Source organism: Leptodactylus fuscus, unplaced genomic scaffold, assembly GCF_031893055.1.
Source record: "Leptodactylus fuscus isolate aLepFus1 unplaced genomic scaffold, aLepFus1.hap2 HAP2_SCAFFOLD_268, whole genome shotgun sequence".
Classification (NCBI taxonomy): Eukaryota; Metazoa; Chordata; class Amphibia; order Anura; family Leptodactylidae; genus Leptodactylus; species Leptodactylus fuscus.
Genome location: NW_027440291.1, coordinates 72,815 through 94,060, shown reverse-complemented (window position 1 = coordinate 94,060; position 21,246 = coordinate 72,815). Strand labels below are relative to the sequence as shown.

At 44.3% G+C, this 21,246-nt stretch overlaps 1 protein-coding gene across 1 annotated transcript in view; it reads left to right on the top strand.

Annotated features, from left to right (window-relative positions):
- The window catches only part of LOC142187873 (NACHT, LRR and PYD domains-containing protein 3-like), a 51,356-nt gene that overhangs the window by 15,867 nt on the left and 14,243 nt on the right, over positions 1–21,246 (top strand). Inside the window, exons 4-7 of the mRNA XM_075261681.1 lie at positions 4,818–6,516; positions 11,887–12,057; positions 12,991–13,161; positions 19,142–19,312. Coding sequence (XP_075117782.1) covers positions 4,818–6,516; positions 11,887–12,057; positions 12,991–13,161; positions 19,142–19,312 — 2,212 coding nt within the window. The remainder of the gene's footprint in view (positions 1–4,817; positions 6,517–11,886; positions 12,058–12,990; positions 13,162–19,141; positions 19,313–21,246) is intronic.

The following is a 21,246-nucleotide window of genomic DNA, read 5'->3' as shown; positions in this document are numbered from 1 at the left end:
GTTATTACGGTTGATGTGACCGCCGCCGGCTACTAACTTTGTGGATTACAATAAATTGCTGTTGTCTCCCGACCTCTTGCGTCCGTGTTGATTCAAAAGACCATCCGGAGGAAGACGTGTACCTTTGCTCCGTGACAACTGGTTGGCAGCAGTGGGATCAACAGCGGACAGCGAGATGGACTACAGCAGCTCAGCGATTAATGGAGCCACAACCTCAGAATACAGGAACTGGACTATGGCAAGTCTACAAGTAAGGGCCCGGGAACTAAACCTGAGTTACCAGGGAAGAACGAAAGAGCAACTGATCGAGGCACTGGAGGAGATGACCCTGCAAAGCGACCATGAGGAGGGCTGCCCCCAGGAGACAGTAGAGATACGGGAGTGGCAGGTACAGACCCAAAAGAGCAGATGGGTTGTTTTGTATGAGGAGGAATTGGCAGTGCTGGGGCTAGGAGCAACTGCAGAGCAAAGGAGTAGAGCATTACAGAGGGCTCAGGAAACGGAGAAGGAGGAACAGAGAATGGCGCATGAAAAGGAAAGAATGGCGCATGAAATGCGAATGGCTGAGATAACTACGCGGAATTATAATCAAAAGTCGACCCCCAGCCCAACAGTGAGAGAACCACCATATGTCTCCCATAAACACTTCAAGACCTTTGATGAAGCGGCTGGGGATGTTGATGGATATTTTCAGGACTTCGAACACCAGTGCCGCCTGATGGAAGTCCCAGAGAAGGATTGGGTCCGGTATCTGGTGGGGCACCTACGAGATGGGGCTGCGGAAGCTCTCAGAGCCATGGACCCTAGTGATCAGCGGGACTATGAGGCCATTAAAAGAGCGGTGCAGAAGTATTATGCAGTCACTCCAGAGACCTACCGAGTTCAGTTCCGCTCTTTGTCTTACAATGGGGGAAGCTCCTTTCACATGTTCGCCCACAAGTTGAAGCAAGCATGCAAGCGCTGGCTAGAAGGAGAGGAGGCTGTCACAGTCGATAAGATCCTCCAAGTCATACTTAAGGAACAGTTCTTTTCCCAGTGCCCCGCTGAGATCCGTGAGTGGGTGCTGGAACGGAACCCAGCCACAGTGGAGCAAGCTGCTTCTCTTGCAGATGAGGGCCTGACCATCAAGCCGCAGTGGAAGAGGTTGTTTGCAGAGGAGCGGAAAACTACCACAGTCCGCCAGACACCCTTCATCCAGCCACCCACCTTTCGTGCCCGGCCTCAGGATTACAATTCCCCCTCTACCCCTGCCCCAGCCCATCGGCCTCCAGCTATGAACAACCCTGTCCCTAGACAACGACCTACTGGAAGAATGCTAGAGCGCAGATGTTTTGGGTGCGGGCGGCCTGGACATTTGCAAGCTAGTTGCCCTGCTAACATGGGGGCACGGGCCACAGTGGCATCCCGGCCTATTCACTACCTGGGAACCACCCCTAGGACAGAAAGTTTGGCCCCATTTCCAGATGACTCCATGAATGACCCATCTGTTCCACCTCCAGGGGTCTATGGGATCCAGCCCTCCGCCACGCATCCTGCAAACCTTCAGCGGAAGCACTTGCAGGAGGTCCTACTGGATGGCCGAACAGTTGTTGGATTCCGGGACTCGGGAGCTTTCCTAACGGTAGCGGACCCCCGAGTAGTTCGACCCGAGGCCCTAGAGGAGGGCCCTGGCCTTTCTATCGAGTTGCCAGGAGGTACTCGGAAACGTATTCCTAAAGCTACCGTGGAACTCGACTATGGTTATGGACCAAAACGATGCACAATTGGTGTGATGAGCGGGCTGCCGGCCGATGTTCTGTTAGGCAACGATGTTGGAAAACTACAGTGCCACTTTGTGGGAGCAGTGACCCGAAGCCAAGCTCAGAGAGACGCCAACATGGATCCACCGGATTTTCTGCCAGATGCCAGCCCTTCAACTCTACAACTTTACCATTCAGTACCGCCGAGGGAACCAACACCAGAACGCAGATGGGTTATCCCGGCAGGAGGACATATGAGCTATAGAGACTGATGTGCATTCCCCAATTTACCTGTGTAGGCCAATTGTGTCATGCACATGTTTTGAGAGGGGGAGGGGTTGTCACGGGATGGTTAGAGTCTATACTATAGGCCATGTGTAATATATATTTCATGTGGAATGTATTCTCTAACCTGTTATATACATCAATGTGTAGTTGGCTGATTAGGGTCTAGTGTGTTAGCACATTGTATGCAAATACCTCTAACTAGTGAGGACCAGTGAGGACAATGGGTGGAGATAATCTGATCAGTGTCTCCAAGAAGATGTTGGATGGTGCATTGTCCATAGTAGACAGGGAGTCTGCTCTCCTTGGTATAGGTGAGGGGGGAAGGATCTGTGACTCAGCCCTTCCCACCCACAGATATAGGTGTAACAGTCTTAGTATATAGTATATAGCTAGCAGTTAGTATGTGTTAGCCGGCCTGTGCACAGCTCTGCAGAGAGCCAGGATTTAGTTACAGGACCAAGGAGCCAAAGCTATCATTGGATTGTGACTTCCGTGGACTTATTGTTATTACGGTTGATGTGACCGCCGCCGGCTACTAACTTTGTGGATTACAATAAATTGCTGTTGTCTCCCGACCTCTTGCGTCCGTGTTGATTCAAAAGACCATCCGGAGGAAGACGTGTACCTTTGCTCCGTGACAGCTTTCCACACATCAGGTTTATTTAAGAACTGCCGCATACTCCCACCCGACAAGGTAAATTTGACTGTTGATGGAAACCGCTAGTGTAAACAATGAGCTTGAAAAGGCATTTACCAAGTACGTCCATCATAGAAACCTAAGTATTTTGTATCTGGTACAGAACATATTCTGTCAGGGTAAAAAGAGTAGAACGATAAGTTTAAACACCAAGTACGTGGTTCTCTTTCATAACCCTCGTGATAAATTGCAAATTCTAACATTAGCGAGACAGATGTATCCTGGGAAAACACATTTCTTCTTGGAAGCTTTTGAGGATGCTACACGGGAGCCTTATGGGCACCTGCTAGTAGATTTAAGGGCTACCACCCCCGAGCACCTCCGTTTAAGGTCGGGGTTCTTACCATCAGCTCTGCCGGCTGTGTATATTCTGAAGAAAAATACTTTTAAAAACTGAGATTTAGAAGGCTAAGCACATTCTAGGCCAACTGCGTAGTAGCGGCAAGATGTTTGAGAGATTACGCTGTAATTGGGCTCTCTTAAAAACACTTGTAAAAACGACGCCTTCTGTCAGGAAATCTATTTTGCGTCATGCTAGCGATGATTTAATAGCGTCCATAGGCGAGATCGCCTTAAATATCCTGAAAGGACGAATTCCGCTTAAGGAGGGTCAGAAAAGATACTAAAGAAGTGGCGTAAAGCTATAAGGAAGCTGTGTGATAAATCAATCTCCATAAAGACAAAGAAGTGCTTAGTGAATCAGACGGGTGGAGTCATAGGGCTGCTATTGGGATTTGCAATTCCGTTAATAACGAGTTTGCTTTTTAACAAATAATGAATCATGCTGAGAAAATGTACTTGGTGCCCAAACACGAACTCAACAGAATAGGTCAATTCTTTACACCGCCACCCAATGTAAGACAGAGCATAATACAAAGGCTGGATACTGAAATTAGCGGTATTTTACACAACTCTGACTTGCTGGATGATGTGAAAATTAAAAGGTAAACGGACGTAATGCAAAGGTACTTGGTTCTTGCTAAGCAGAGCGCTATAGAGTGTGCTACTTTACACCTTGTTAACCAGTATCAGCCTGATCATCAGCAATTGCCAAATACATCCGCTAATAATCTTGGAGGAGACCTGTCACCATGGGCGTAACGGGGTGTGGTGGGGCGGGTTGCTGAAAACTGTTTTGGGAACTAAGGGGCGTGGTACCTGTCACACTTCAAAGGAAAGGGGTGTGGTGGGGTGGCTTGACGAAAAGGGTAGATGCTTTACTACTACCTACACCTGGGCTGAGGCCTATTCCAGATCTGCCCTGGACCACACATGTCAGAAACCTGAGGCTGATATACTTGGACTTCAGCACTTTGCCAGTTACCTTCTCAGAGTATTTATACAGTATATGTGTATGAATGTACGGTGTATATGTCTATATTATGAGATGGTGACAGGGAAAGTTCTGGAAGGATGCTATATCTCCTCCCAGATTCCTCACGTATGTGTGATAAGTGAGGTAAACACAGGGCAGTAGTAAAACCTCACCTGTGAGCTTAACCACTCCTTGTCCTACTGCAGGAAGGAGCTCTCATGCACAGGTGAGAGCTGGGGTTCATTAAGGCCCTATAAAACCCTGACAAGACATCAGTCCTGGGCAGTTCCCGGGGGAGAGAGGAGGTGCCAGTTCCTGTCACAACAACCTGACCTTTGATGAGAGACCTCTGTTTTGTTTTGCCTCTGTTTTGTTTTGGTTTTTTTTGTGTCGCCTGAGCAAGCCACACGTATAGTTAACATTCCTGTGTTTAGTTAGCAGCTCAGGTGAGCAGGTTTTGTTTTATGGTTTTTGCTGGAAATTAAGGCTTCTTTTTTTTCTCAGATTTTTGTGTGTCTGTCGCTGACTATCCGGGTCTGCTGCTGCTACCGCTGAGCCTACTCCTCCACAATATATACAGATTATTTTTATTTATTTATTTTTCTCTTTTTTTCCCTCTAGAAGGAGTTTATAGGGTGACTGCTGTTTTCTTTTCTATAAGTTGAGTTTTTATTTTAGACACTTTACACATATGAACCATGGGACAAGTTTACTAGAGATGACATTTTTTTCAACAAAATTGTTTTTTGGCTTCTTATTTTCTCCTTTATTTCTACAGATGTCCAGAACAGTCACAGGAAACATTTATATGAAAAAACTGTGAAACTTACAGAGCACAAACCTCCAAGATGTGACCAGGGAGAGGAAAGTTTCTCCTTCTCTACACGTTATGTGAACCTCATCATTGTCACCACTGATCGCTTTAGGGAACATTCTGAGAATGAGCTCATAGAGACCGGGGAAAGACATGAGGAATATTTAAAGGAAAAACAAAATGAATTACATGGAATTTCCCCCAACAAGATGTTCCGTGGGTGCCACCAATCCAGACTTGTACCACATATGGTAATGGTGATTGGAGTGCCCGGTGTAGGGAAGACCACACTGATGCAGAAGTTTGTCTATGACTGGGTGAAGGGCGATTTCTATCAAAGATTCTCTTTTGTCTTTTTCTTCAAATTCCGGGAACTGAACAGACTGGATAAGGTTAGTCTGGAGACCATGATCCTTCATCAGTACCCATATCTGGAGGAGCAGCTGGACAACATCTTACAGGATCCAGAGAAACTTCTCTTTATATTTGATGGATTAGATGAAAGCAATCATACAATGGATTTCACATCACGTCACTTGTGCTCTCATCCTAAACAGCTCGGACATTGTGGTCAGATTGTGGTTAGTTTGGTGAGAAAGTCTCTTCTTAATGGTTGTTCTGTCCTAATGACCAGTCGTCCAACCAGACTGGCACCAATTGGTTGTACAGTTTTCCAGAGAATAGTAGAAATCACTGGGTTTCTTCCAGAACAACGACAGACTTACTTTGAGAATTTCTTCTCCAACCCTGAACTGTCAGAGAAGGCTTTTACTTATGTGAAGCAGAATGCCACCTTGTACACGTTCTGTTACCTCCCGTCCTACTGCTGGATCATCTGTACTGTATTATCCAGGAGCTTCCAGACCACAAGTAGTGACCAGCAGGTGACATTATTACCCAGAACAGTGACACAACTCTTTGCCATATTTGTCGCCAACATTCTGACCAATCACAGCCTGGAGAAAAGTGACGCTCAGAAGATCCTGCAGTCCATCGGGTGGATGGCACAACATGGAGTCATGAATCACAGGGTTATTTTTGAGGAACGAGATCTGGATTCTTTCCATGTGGACCATAAGTCAAAGCTCTTATCAAGTTTTGTGATGGAATCGGAGGAACCTGTGACCTATTCCTTCTTACATCTCACTGTTCAGGAATTCTTCTCTGCCTTGGTCCATTATACTGATTATTCTCCTGAGAAGTTACAGAAATCACTAGAAGAAGCCAAATCCTATCCTGATGGACGTGGTGAGATGTTCCTCCGTTTCCTGTGTGGTCTATCAGACGGCACCACCAGGTCAATACTAACTGGATACCTGGACAAACAAGCAGCTCAGGCCTCCAGAAATGTGATCACTTGGCTGAAGAACTTTGTTGTAGAAGAACAGAGACTAAAGGAAAGTAAAGATAAGAAGCGACGTCTTCTCAGGACATTCTTCTATTTGTTTGAGACCCGGAATAAGGCTCTAGTGCTGGGATCATTACAATCACTAAGAAAATTGGACCTTTCTCATGTTCACATGTCCGCTCTAGACTGCACAGTGTTGGCATTCATCATGGAAACCTGTACACATATTGAAGAACTCAGTATATTGGGATGTTCCTTAGACACTGAAGGATTAGAGAGACTTGTACCAGGGTTACATAACCTGCAGAATCTGAGGTAAATACTATTATATTTTATCTATCTCTGGTATTAAGGTTCTGACAAACCTCCGATACACTTATTGTATTATACATCGTGTCTGTTGTGTAGTAGGTGGGGTCAGATTCCTGTGGTGATGTTAGTGAGGACCGGGCTGCAGATATGACCACAGAGCACTGGTGGGCCGGGCTGAGCAGTAGATGGAGAGTCTTGTAGATATAAATGCAGATCTACAATACTTCATGTGTTACATATATTTATATACTAGCTTCAGCATGTGACTTCATCTGCGGATTGTTGGCGTCGATGATCCACCTATATTCAGCAAATTTCTGGCGTCAATGGTTTGCTTGCTCCGGCATTTTGGCAGCTTTCAAGCTGTCCTGCTGCTGAAATTGTTCCTCATACCATGCCTGTGATTGTTCCAGCATCTAAGCAACTCGCTGGGACACCATATAATTAGCGTGTTTTAGGTGTTGATGATCCGCCTGCTTTGGCGTTTCAACAGCTGTCAAGCTGGCCTTTGAAAACATTCCTTGCACTATACTCGTGATTGTTCTGGTATCTCAATAGCTTGCTGGGAAGCCATATAATGAGCATGTTGTCGGCATAGATGATCCACATCCTCCAGCGTTTCAGCAGGTCTCAAGCTGGCCTGCCGCTGAACTTGTTTCTTGCACTGTACCTGTGATTGTTCTGGCATCTCAGCAGCTCGATGGGTCGTCATATAATGAGCGTGTTGTTGGTGTTGATGATCCCCCTCAGCTCCGCTTGAGGAGAACTTTGTTTATTTCTGGCTTCCTTCATAGTTCTCGTTGTTTGTGACAAATTAGATTTTCTTTTTCCAGGTATGTTTCTAATTGTCAAACTGCCAATTTGTATTAAAGGTGTTTGTCCATGTCAGTTTTTGAGCATTGCCTGGAGCAGATCAGATAATATGCAAAAGGGTGTACACAGAGAGATAACAGACCTGGCTTTCTCAGAAGCCGAGATAAGCTGCTGCAAAAGCAGTGTAATATAGTATGTGAACATAAATTCATAACAATCGTGAAGCCATGTCATTTACGAGGATAAAAAGTAGCCTATGTTTTAATTGAGGTTACAAACTATGTGCTAAATTTCATTCAAATATGTTTAGCCGTTTTTGCATGATTGAGGGACAAACATCCAAACTTTCACATTTATAATATTAGTAGGATAGGAAGGATCACCATAAAGGTCCCTACAATAGGAAATGTATAGAAGGAGCTTTAGAGTAAATTACAGACGTGGAAGCATCTCTCCATCTTCTATGCTGATATATAACTGCTGTAGTTATATCCTGAGGCTGCACTACTGAGGAGATGTGAGGGCTCCTTTATGTATCAGGTGCAGGGTCCTTGTGAAGATCTTGTGTCAAACTAACTCAACATCCACATCAATATTACAGTTTACGATATCATTCATTTATATAATATATGTGTATATATGGCTGGTCAGGTAATAGAGGGGGTGTAAGCGGATGGCTGGTCAGGTAATGGAGGGGGTGTACATCTCTCCCAGACTACTAAGGTGAGTGAAATGAGAAAACTCCAGAAGGAATGTTTGTTCTCAGCAGACAACTTTCGTCTGCTGGTCATTTTGGTAAATGCTCAGTATTGGGCTAGATTTTTAGGAATGGCAGGTAGGATTGGTAGTGGGACCTGTCATTCCACCCCCTTCCTTCCAGTCCACACTTTGGGGATGTTACGGCAGCAACTCAGCTGTAGAGAGTCTCCTCGTCAAGGAGGCTTAAGAAGCCAGCTCCAGCAGCAGACTTGGGACAGAGCTTGGCTGGAGAGCTGACAGAGAGGTCATATTTTTGGAGCTGTGTCCTGAATGATTCTACTGGCTTTTGATTTCTGTTATTCTAGGTGAGGTCACCTATTCTATGATTAGTTAGTGCCGGGCAGGGAGTTATTTTTGTATTGTTTCCTTTTGTTGCTGCACTGTGTTTTTGAGTGAAAATAAACTGTAACTTTGTTCTGGACTAAAAAAAACTGCACTTGTGTGTCTATGCCACCCCACCTAGCAACCCCAGACCCTGAATATATATATATATATATATATATATATATATATATATATATATATATATGTTTATTTATATGAGACGATCAACCAAAGAGTCAGAATGTTAGAAATTTCGAGCCCTTTCTGATTTGCAAGGTCGTTATAGAAAAAATATAATGAACAGGATCTGTTATGGGAGTGAGTGAATTACAGGAAACATCCGGAGGAGATATTTTCATTTAAACCGTTCAAATTTAAAGGTCTAAATCTATAGCTTCATTGGCATATATTCTGAAAAATGGTACCGTCCCAGTCCCCTTCCCTTCTTGGTGATGGTACTGTCTGTATTCCCATAAATTTGTAAGCTAGGGGATCGTTTTCGTGTTTTAGTAGCACATGTCTGGCTAGAGGTGTGTCGTGTTTATGGAATACTAGCAATTACCTGCGACTTCGTCTGCGGGTTGGCGGTGGCGCTGAACCGCGTATATTTCTTGTCCTCCCTTGTCTGCCCCTAGTTACTTGGCCCCCTATCTCTGCCTCCAATTTCTTGTCCCCCCATCTCTGCCCCCAGTTTCTTGGTCCCCATCTCTTCCCCCAGTTTCTTGTTTCCCCCATCTCTGTCCCCAGTTTCTTGTCACCCTCTTCATCTGCCCCCAGTTTCTTGTCCCCCCATCTCTGCCCCCAATTTCTTGTCCTCCCTTTCATTGGCCCCCAGTCTCTTTCCCCCCCATCTCTGGCCCCAGTTTCTTGCCCCCCTATCTCTGCCTCCTGTTTCTTGACCCCCATCTCTGCCCCCAGTTTCTTGTCCCCCCATCTCTTCCCACAGTTTCATGTCCCCCCTTCATCTGCCCCCAGTTTCTTGTCCCCCTGTCATCTGCCCCCAGTTTCTTGTCCCCCTCATCTCTGCCTCCAGTTTCTTGTCCCCCCATCTCTGCCCCCAGTTTCTTGTCCCCCCATCTCTTCCCCCAGTTTCATGTCCCCCCCTTCATCTGCCCCCAGTTTCTTGGTCCCCATCTCTGTCCCCAGTTTCTTGTCACCCCCCTCATCTGCCCCCAGTTTCTTGTCCCCCCATCTCTGCCCCCAGTTTCTTGTTCTCCCTTTCATCGGCCCCCAGTCTCTTTTCCCCCATCTCTGGCCCCAGTTTCTTGTCCCCCGTCATCTGCCCCCAGTTTCTTGTCCCCCCATCTCTGCCCTCAGTTTCTTGTCTCACCATCTCTGCCCCCAGTTTCTTGTCCCCCACTTCATCTGCCACCTGTTTCTTGCCCCTCCTTCATCTGCCCCCAGTTTCTTGCCCCCCTTCATCTGCCCCCAGTTTCTTGTCCCCCGATCTCTGCCCCCAGTGTCTTGTCCCCCCATCTCTGCTCCCAGCCTCATGCCCCCCCCACATCGGCCCCAGTGTAGTTGGACTCACCTTGTCACGCTCCCCCGCCACTCTCTCCGCTTGCTCGCTGCACATAGGTGTCAAGCGGCTGGCTGCGTGTTGGCATATATGAGGCAGAGCGAGGGCCAGCGTCAGGTTGGTATGACAGCCGGAGCCTCACGCTGCCTCCCTGGCCTGTCAGTCGTGCGCTTCTATTGCAGTCTAGGTAGGTAGACTGCAATAGAGGCACCAGGATTATGCAGTGCATTGACGAATACCGGCGCCTCTATTGCAGTCTACCTGCCATAGGCAGCCAGCCGCCCGACACCTATGTGCAGTTAGCGAGCGGAGAGAGCGGCGGGGGAGCGTGGCAAGGTGAGTCCAACTACACTGGGGCCATTGTAGGGGGGGGACATGAAGCTGGGGAATGTGGTTGATCCCTGGGGACACCGACTTAGGGACACACACATCCCCCCGGGACACCCCTTCCCCAACCCTCTGTACCTGCTGCACTAACCTGTGGTGTGTCGGGTGCAGCAACCTCCTCCGTCTGCGAGCTGAGTAGGTGGCCTGGGATAGCTGCGATGCCGGGACCATGTGGGCTGCCACCATCTTCCTCACTGTTTCCCCGCTGAATCGGCACGCCCACCTTCAGCCCCCAACTTATGGTGCCACAGCCCTGGCTCCAGAGCTCGCCCACAGCCTGCCATGCACCAGTAGGAGGTCCGTGCACAGACCAGTGCTGGCGGAATGCCAGCTGCTACAGCCGTGGCAAAGGCGTCCTTGGAGGGTCACGGTGGCGATTTGGGGTGAGTGACCCACATTTAAAGTAGCCTACTACCTTTTCCTGGGAAATATGTGTGTGTGTGTATGAAATTTCCCCAAAATCCATTCAGCCGTTGATTGAGGAACAAACATCCGAACATCCAAACTCACAATCCCACAAACATCCAAACTCACAAACTTTCACCTTTATAATATTAATAGGATAATAGGATGTCGTTATAGTGATATCTCATACAACGTCTGAATTGCCTTTTCATCTTGCCTATATAGTCCATTGGATAGATCCAGTGAGCTATATAAATTACCTTATAACTCTTACAGTTGATGAATTCTTTGACTTCAAAAACCTCTTTAGAGATGGAGTAATTGTTCTGCAGTTTTAATTTGTCCACAGGCGACACAATTCCCACATGATAGTTCTCTTTCAGTCAATTTTCATGATTCCTTTCTTGGAGGGATCTATATCAGACTTCTACCCTTCCTATAAACTATCTGGGGGTACGAGGAGAGGACTTTATTCAGTTCCTCATACTGTAGTAAAATCCACCAGTTTCGCTGAAGGATTTTTTTTTAAACTTTGAAATGTGCTATGTCAAAGGTACCAATGACACTGAAGTTTTGTTTTTTTCAGTTGATCTTGGTTTTGCTACCAGTAGGTCTCTCCTTTTGCTGGTTAACACAGTTTAAAAAGCTTTCCTAAGGGTCTAGTCAGAGTAACCCTGATTTTCTAAACAAGTTCTCAAGTCGTCTGCCGTCTGGTTAGGAGCTATTTTATAGATCCCTCCAGAAAAGGAACCTTGTATACTAAGCTGTGTATCTAATCCTATCCTGTGTGATACTGTATACGGAGCTGTGTATCTAATCCTATCCTGTGTGATACTGTATACTGAGCTGTGTATCTAATCCTATCCTGTGTGATACTGTATACTGAGCTGTGTATCTAATCCTATCCTGTGTGATACTGTATACTGAGCTGTGTATCTAATCCTATCCTGTGTGATACTGTATACTGAGCTGTGTATCTAATCCTATCCTGTGTGATACTGTATACTGAGCTGTGTATCTAATCCTATCCTGTGTGATACTGTATACTGAGCTGTGTATCTAATCCTATCCTGTGTGATACTATATACTGAGCTGTGTATCTAATCCTATGCTGTGTGATACAGCTGCTGATACATCACTCACATCTCATCTTCTAATTCTTACAGTTTAGGTAAGAATAATCTACCAGACACTTCCTGCACCCACTTGGCCTCTGTGATAAGGAATAACCAGTCCTTGAAGAGACTTGTCTTGACTGATAACCGTCTGTCCGGTCCTCACTTCAGTGACTTGATGGCCGCTCTGTCCAGTCCAGCCTGCAGGATAGAGACATTACTGTGAGTATAAGAGATGTGTACAGGAGGAGACATGTGGGGACAAGTTATACAGGGATGTTATTCTATTTTATGTTCCTCCGCACCATTGTTATGTCTATGAGAGAAACTGCTGACTGCACCTTCATATGTGATGTCTCTACTGAGCTGTGTATCTAATCCTATCCTGTGTGATACTGTATACTGAGCTATATCTAATCCTCTCCTGTGTGATACTGTATACTGAGCGGTGTATCTAATCCTATCCTGTGTGATACTGTATACTGAGCTGTTTATCTAATCCTATCCTGTGTGATACTGTATACTGAGCTGTGTATCTAATCTTATCCTGTGTGATACTGTATACTGAGCTGTGTATCTAAACCTATCCTGTGTGATACTGTATACTGAGCTGTGCATCTAATCCTATCCTGTGTGATACTGTAAACTGAGCTGTGTATCTAATCCTATCCTGTGTGATACTGTATACTGAGCTGTGTATCCAATCCCATCCTGTGTGATACTGTATACTGAGCTGTGTATCTAATCCTATCCTGTGTGATACTGTATACTGAGCTGTGTATCTAATCCTATACTGTATACTGAGCTGTGTATCTAATCCTATCCTTTGTGATACTGTATACTGAGCTGTGTATCTAATCCTATCCTTTGTGATAGTATACTGAGCTGCGTATCTAATCCTATCCTGTGTGATACTGTATACTGAGCTGCATATCTAATCCTATCCTGTGTGATACTGTATACTGAGCTGTGTATCTAATCCTATCCTGTGTGATACTGTATACTGAGCTGTGTATCTAATCCTATCCTGTGTGATACTGTATACTGAGCTGTGCATCTAATCCTATCCTGTGTGATACTGTATACTGAGCTGTGTATCTAATCCTATCCTGTGTGATACAGCTGCTGATACATCTCATCTTCTTATTCTTACAGTTTGAGTGGTAATCTTCTATCAGACACTTCCTGCACCCAGTTGGCCTCTGGAATAAGGAATAACCGGTCCTTGAAGATACTTGACCTGTCTCGTAACCATCTGTTCGGTCCTCACTTCAGTGACTTGATGGCCGCTCTGTCCAGTCCAGACTGCAGGATACAGGAATTACTGTGAGTATAAGAGATGTGTACAGGAGGAGACATGTGGGGACAAGTTATACAGGGATGTTATTCTATTTTATGTTTCTCTGCACCATTGTTATGTCTATGAGATAAACTGCTGACTGCACCTTCATATGTGACGTCTCTACTGAGCTGAGTATCTAATCCTATCATATGTGACTTCTCTACTGAGCTGTGTATCTAATCCTATCATGTGTGACAGTGTTGTCTGAGTCGCTACTGTTAGGGACATCAAGGGGTCCTCATAATAGAGTATGTTGCTGAGTTCCAAATTAAATATCAGGCCTGAAGAAATCATGCCCATTATCAGGCCTGGAGAAGTCACACACACACAGCTGATGGTGTATCAAGTGAGTTCTAATTTAATGGTGCACAAAGGTAGTTTAAATACAATACAGACAAAAGCAGGTTGGACTATTCTAATAACATGGTTGGCATATCATGATTGGTTGTAGAGTTATAAGATAATCCTGCCACATGACTATTGGCTGAGGCCTGATGTAATCTGCATCTCATTATTACTTCCAAACTGGGATGGACTTTGTCCTTAAACAAAGAAAGTTTCAAAATATTTATGTGTGAACTAACATGTCACACTATGTCTATATGTATTGTAAGAAAGTGACAGGAAAAGTCCTGGAAGGACGCTATATCTCCCCCAGAGTCCTCTCATATGTGTGGTGAGTGAGGGCTTCATATAGCTGTAGCAAGGCATCTAGCAGGTTAACCTCTTCTCATCCTACTGCAGGAAGGAGCTTGTGTGCACAGGTGGGAACAGTTAGGCCTAATCACAGGCCTATAAAGCCTCTCAAAACTTCTTTCCTGGGCAGTTCCTGGGGGAGAGTGGTGGAGCCAGGTCCTGTCCATCCAAACTGAAAACTGGTGAGACCAGTGGGTGCTCCACAGCTTGTTTTCTTGTTCATTTGTTTTGTCCGTGTGGTCGAAGCAAGCCATACGTATAGACAGAGTGCATCTGTGTAGTTAGTCGCCTAGCCGGGCAGGTATTTATGTTTCTGTTTTTGCCTGAAGTAAAGGCCTGTTTTTGTTTGCCAACACCTTTTTGCAAAATAAACACACAGGGCTAAAACCCTGTTTAAACTGATTTTGGTGTCTGTCTCTGACTGTCTGAGTCCGCTGCTGCTACCGCTGAGCCTACCTCCCCCACAGTATATATCATGAAAAAATGGATAAGATGTCATGTTGGTGCTAAATGACTCTCAGTGACCTCCATATACCATGGAGATAAGAGATATACAAATAGCCAGCTGCGACTTACTTATACAGTTTATGTGTGAAAGGTTACAAGATGACTGACGAAATACAAAGATGGAGGATTTTTACTCTTAACATTCCCCCATTTTGAGATGGTTGAATACAGGAATTCATATTTAGGTACTTCAGTGACCTAATGTCTACTGCCGGACTTTACCAGATTCCCCTCATATGTTCCTGTATTCCAACCTAATCTCAATCATAGTTCTGGCCTTTTATATTTTGGTCTGCTCATCCTTTTGTATATGCTTTGTATTACACAAACAAAATGAACATAAGATTATTACTACAACTTCCTGATATTTACTTGTTTATACTATGTATCGTTCCTATAATATGAGGTGGTATCTTCTTAACTATATACTTCAAACATTTCCTCTTGTGTCAAGGAAACAGCTATATATGACATGACTGAGGCTAATATGGGACTATGAGTACATATCCTACAATCTGACACATTCAGATCTTCGATCAAGATCATATGATGTTCAAGAAACTTATTGTCCCACTTTATTGTTAAATGTTCTATGCAGGCTTATCATCAGGACCATCTGTAGCAGTAACATCAGGAGAATCTTCATTGCTGTGTGTAGAGACTTCCTTGTAATGTGAAGCATGGATACAACTAGGCTTTCCTTCACGTTTCACAGAAGTACTGGTAGTCAGCAGCACTTGGAAGAGACCATCAAATCTTGGCTCCATGGTTTTTCTCACGTGTCTCTTTAACACCATCAATCTCTTGGCTCAAATGAATAGGTCCCGCCCACTAACTTAAACTCTGAGAGGGAGGAGAAAACTCAAAACTTTACATTAGTCAAATGTTTTTGCCAAGACATCACATAGTCAGCCAGTACACTGTACCACATCTGTAGGAATGGCTAAGAATACAACCCTAACCCAGGGGCTGACCCAAAGAAAGTTTGACATGGGCTAAAGCCAATTCTTCTCTTAGGAGGGTACCTTACAGAAAATACCAATACAAGTGACACACTACTTCTTCAGTAGCTGTCTATCTGCAGCCCCGTTTGTGGTAGCTTTCTTCACCAGATATGCCTCAGACTTTCCTGCAGATAGATAACTATACACACAAGCACGTACTTATACCGTCTCACCTAGTAATGGCATATAGTTAACCTGCAATCTCTGGAACGGGTACAAGGGCTCTGGGCATGGCTCTGAGAAACTTTTCACTTTCTGGCCTACTTTGCACTTACCACATGCTTAGTGATGCTAAATCCTGCAGCCGCCCATCCCCCGCTCACCAGGTCACACTTGGCTACTTCTAACAGTCACTTAGGAATAAGCTGCTTATGCCATCAGTAGGGACAATGCCCTCAGTAAAAATACCCTCTTACCACCGGACATCAGGACTTGTACATCCTCTTTTAGTCGTGGACCGTTTTTGGTGACTCAGTGTTGTAAAACCTGAAAAGACAGCTAAAAGGGGGTTTGGGTCTAGTATAGTGACCACTTATCAGTAAGGCATATCCCCTAGGCTTCTGCAGCTGGGTTAGTGGCAGTATCTGCCCACACGTTACCTCTACTTTCTCTTGTATCAGCCTTGGTGTGTGTCCTGACTTTTGACTATACCCACCTGTGTGGGGAGCAGCAGCAGGGTCTCCATCACTACCTGAACAGCCTGGAAATCCTTTTAGGCTTAACATTAACCCTACAGAAAGCTCTCGCTCTCCAGATTGGACCATAGTCCTACTATATCAAACACCTACCCTCAGACATTGTACCCTGTCTCAGTGATGGCTTCTAGTTCAGCTTCATGAGCTGAGACCCATACAGTTCTATAATGGTTCTACTTGTGCTTTTACCCTTGGTTTACCTCATATTCAGTGACCATGACATATCTGGTGCAGAATCCACCATCATTCCCAAATCGAGACTCAACTAAAATAAAATAACTCTTATCAGAGTTAACAATAGATTCATCATTTACATAACCAAATCAGCAAAAATAAAATAATTTTCAGTTATCTGACTCTCCTTACTCCACCCCTAAAACTATTGTTAACAGGTTAGAAAGGACTTGTAGTGCAACGCACAATGCAAAGCTTACATTAGAAGACATAGATAAGACACACTGCAGTCTGAGATGTCCAGCCATTGTTATCTTTGTTTCCACTGCAAGATTTATTACCCCTTGTGAACAGTGTCTTATCCTGGAAGCAGCTGCACTGGCTCTTCCCACCACTTGTCATAGCTGTAGTACTACATATCCCAGCAACTTATTTATACAATCCTAAGTAAAGTCAGTTCTCTAAAACTTCTAAACATTCCAGAAATTCATTGAGGTAAGTAAATGCTCAAAATATATCAGCAGAGAAGGCAGAAGCCTTAAATAAGGGATCAAATCTATCCCCTGATCACCGTTACAGAGCAGATATGTGAGTGACTTCTGATTTACTTAGTCAGCTATCTAGCACCTTGTAGTAAACAATGACCCAGAAACACCACTTTAATTTTGTAGAACTGCAATTTATCTTTATCTGTGTGTACATGTTAGGGGCGCTCTGTGCCCCTTGTGGCAAGATACCTCACATGAATTGCCTACCCCTATGGTGCCTAATCCCATATCAGAAGGAACATCTGAATAACTTTTTCACACAATAAATCCCGATTGTTAACATTCATGGATTTATAGTATAAACCCATAACCAATATTTATATTACAAGTATAAAGCCCATGTGATATACTTGATACACACAAGCACCAATAAACACTGAGTACATAGTACATGTACATGGTATATCAAGTACATCTCATATTCACCAGAACACACATATAATTATTCAACAATGGAAAGAACTTTTTTGCCTCCCTTTCATATCTACTTGTCACCACCCTCTGTGGGGTTATCAGCAGTCAATATCTTCATCTGCTCGCTGTGTAGACTGAAAATGTAACAATATAGGCATGGACAAACAGAACATGTAGACATAGCAGACACATGTACATACAACTGACACACATATGGGCCCATTCACTTCTCTGAACTTTCCATACAAATATGCAAACTTCACACTGGAGCTCCAGACAGAACAAAACAAATGTCAATTAAATCAAAAAGAACTTGTCTGAATTAAAATATTTCATATATTTTGTACAGTGATATCAGTTATTGTCTCAGGATGACCAAATCTTAATCTTCATTTCCTACAAATAATCACAGAGTTAGTTATAATCCCCACACAGAAAACAAACCAAAGCATGTAAGTAGATGCCTTCATCTCACCAATTTGCATATCATGTTTCCACTTACATAGCACAAACCAACAAACTAACAACACAATGCTATGTGCCGAGCACATTAACCCTTTAGCTGGACTGTGAATGGGTGCTCACTATACATTTCCTTACACTCAAAGCCTTTGTCCTTCGCTTAGAACACCAGCAATCTCTAGCCAAGTGTCCCTGGTTTCCACAATTAAAACACTTCCCGGTTTCCCTCTATCCCTGTATCTGTCCTGTCTAATCTCCATTGGTAACTCCTGCTCTTTTAATTTTTTTTTTCCTTCCTTGAGCGGCATCTTCTTCTCTCTCTCCCATTCCTATTAGTTCATATGGGGTGTACCCTACCTCAGAGGGTCCCTTCCCCATACTAGCTGATGGCCAGTCAGCCGTGAGCTTCCCACTCCTCTAGGGCAATTAAGACAATAGAGGGTCACTTTTGACTTCTCTTAGTGGGACCTCCCAAACAGTCACTCTGTTTTCATTGAACTAATCTCTAATGTGCATGTTCTGGCTTAGTGTCCCCCTATCGAGACACCCCTGAATCTTTGCACTTCTACTTGATGTGCATGTTCTGGCGTAGTGCTCAGGGCAAAACCCTCATTTGGTTTCCACAGACTAAACTTTCTGTCTGTGTCCCTCTATCGAACACCCCTGAATCTTTGCACGTACCTACTCAGATTCTACTCAGTCCTTAGTGTCCAAAACAAGAACTTTTCAATCACTCAGTACTTCTACTCTCGCAACTCTAGGAATTAAGGATTGAAGAATAACTCTTCCTTCTGTGCCGCTTTATACACTCTATGGCAGAAGTAGCAACCAAATGACAGCATGGACAGTAGACAAAGAATGAGGTATAACGTTTCCTACCCCACTACAGACAACGTACTCTTTAGGTTCTTCCGCACTATATAAAATGGCATCGATTGTTATAACATATGCAGCACTAACCTCACTCACCGACACACAGGATCACAGGTAGTTACTCAGATTAGTTATTTGGCAAGAAAGGGCTTACCTACAGCGCTGTTTTATTCATCTGAGGTCCTCCGCGCCCATCTCCAAATCGGTTGGTGAGTGGATCAGTACACTATCGGCTGCACATTGAACGATTATCGATGCCCCACGTTAGGGCTGCCAGGTTCTGTTAGGGACATCAAGGAGTTCCCATAATAGAGTATGTTGCTGAGTTCCAAATTAAACATCAGGCCTGAAGAAATCATGCCCATTATCAGGCCTGGAGAAGTCACACACGCACAGCTGATGGTGTATCAAGTGAATTCTAATTTAATGGTGCACAAAAGTAGTTTAAATACAATACAGACAAAAGCAGGTTGGACTATTCTAATAACATAACATACAGTTTATGTGTGAAAGGTTACAAGATGGCTGACGAAATACAAAGATGGAGGATTTTTACTCTTAACACTACGTTTCTTCTTCTTATCCTTACAGTTTGGGTAGTAATGATCTACCAGACACTTCCTGCACCCAGTTGGCCTCTGTAATAAGGAATAACCAGTCCATGAAGATACTTGACCTGTCTATTAATAATCTGTCCGGTCCTCACTTCAATGAATTAATGGACGTTCTGTCCAGTCCAGACTGCAGGATAGAGGAATTAAAGTGAGTATACAGCATCCCAGAGTGCTACTGCTTTAAAGGGAGTATCCTTTTCTTGTTATTCTTCAATGTGTTAGCAGCACTTCTCACTATAGCGCATGCAAATCCCAAGCATGCGCTGTAGTGAGAAGTGCTGCTGCTAACGCAGTGAATAATAATAAGAAAAGGATTTCGTCACATGAAGAGACATGCCTTTCTAAAAGCTATTCTAACATGCTTTTAGGGAAATTTGCCTAAATGTAACGATAAACTCCCTTTAACTGTTTGTCTTTTATGCATCTGGGTTATGTTGGTATGTCCTGTTCTCTGTGTTCTATGTCATTGTTTGCAGTTTTTCTCTCATTGTTTTCCATGTAGTTCTCCTCTGTGTTTCAAACCTACCCCTTGGTACAGCCCTAGCAGGGTTGAAGGAGACTTTTGTCTCAGTGACGACTGTTGAAGTCTCAGTTCAGATCAGTTTACTATCTAGTCTAGTTGCTTTGGATATCCCGTGCAGTTCCTATCTGGACTGTACAGATGTGCATGCCAACACTAAGACTGTGGTTCAGCAGCCATCCATATATAAGCTGTGACAGAGGCGGGCTCCCCAAAATGCAGCGAAGTCATAGGCGAAAAGGATGACCCAATACCAGTTTAGTTAAAAGCACAGAATTTTATATACACTTGACTGGATAGCCCAGACCCTAGTGCTACATAACCTGATAGGCTCTATATGTCCAAACTACCTCAATATAGTTTGCCTACTGATGGGCCCGACAAGGATAGCCGCTCCAATTACCGATTAATATCACTGATAAAGAAGGAAGTGTTTTGTTACCGGTGATGCAGCATTGGGGCTAAAAAAACTTATAAAAAACCCTAAACTTAGGCCTCCTTGTTCCCCCTTAGTGAATATCAGAATACCGTCCTGAGCAAGCAGAGTTAGGCAACTTGATGAACTTGGTAATATTTCATAAATGCACAGGATTAGATTGCAAGAGGTGAAGAGTCCAGAGTCCTTAATGCAAATAATTAACTGAAGACGTCTTAACTGATAGCAACAAGTTCAACTGAGTGTCAATAGCAAGTGATAACACCCTAATCCTACACTTTGGCGCCAAAGCTAGCTATTGTTGTGTGTACGTTGTAGACCAGTGGCGTGTGGCGGACTTGAGCTCAAGCTGATCGACCCGGGTCATGGACCTTATCAGCTGAAATAGCTGTTTTTGATGCAGGATCTATTCTACTGTGTGCGGCATTGCCTCTAGACTGTGTAACTTCAGGACCCTGAGGGACTGGTTACCAGGCATAGAGGCTTTCTGCAAATTCATACTCATGCTTTTATTGGGTGGAGTTTACAAAGTTCACAAATATCAAGCACAAAATAGCTTCCATCAGCAAAAAGGCAACTCCAACAATACGGCTTAATTCAGCCAAGTAGCAGAGGACAATAACAGCACAAAGCAGTCTCTGTGAAAAAGTCCCACAGGCTCACCAGGTTTACACTTTGTCTCCACTTTTAGTTCTTCACACAGTCACAGTGTTTGCTGCTCAGGTTCCACCGTCAGCAGCTGGAAGATGAGTGAGCAACACCCTCCTGTCTGGACAGGGTTAAGGCTTCTAGTTTGGCTCTAACCAAAGCTAGGAGTAGAGCTTTGAGCCCAGGTCTATAATCAAACCCAAAACCTGGACATGGATTCTAGTCCATTATATAGTGGAGAGGAGCCACCTCAACCTTTCCCTCTGCCTGCCTACATATCCTCCCCCTCTGCCCAAAGTCGTAGGGCTGGGCACCTTTAGAAGAAAAACAATGTGTGCTAGATAAGTCATCCATTTATATGAGCCCTCCCAGGTCTATGTTTGACTATAAAGTCAAAGTCTTGCAACATCCAAACCCAGCCTGTCACTCTCGCATTATTCCCCTTATTTTTACTCATCCACTTTAGTGGAGCATGATC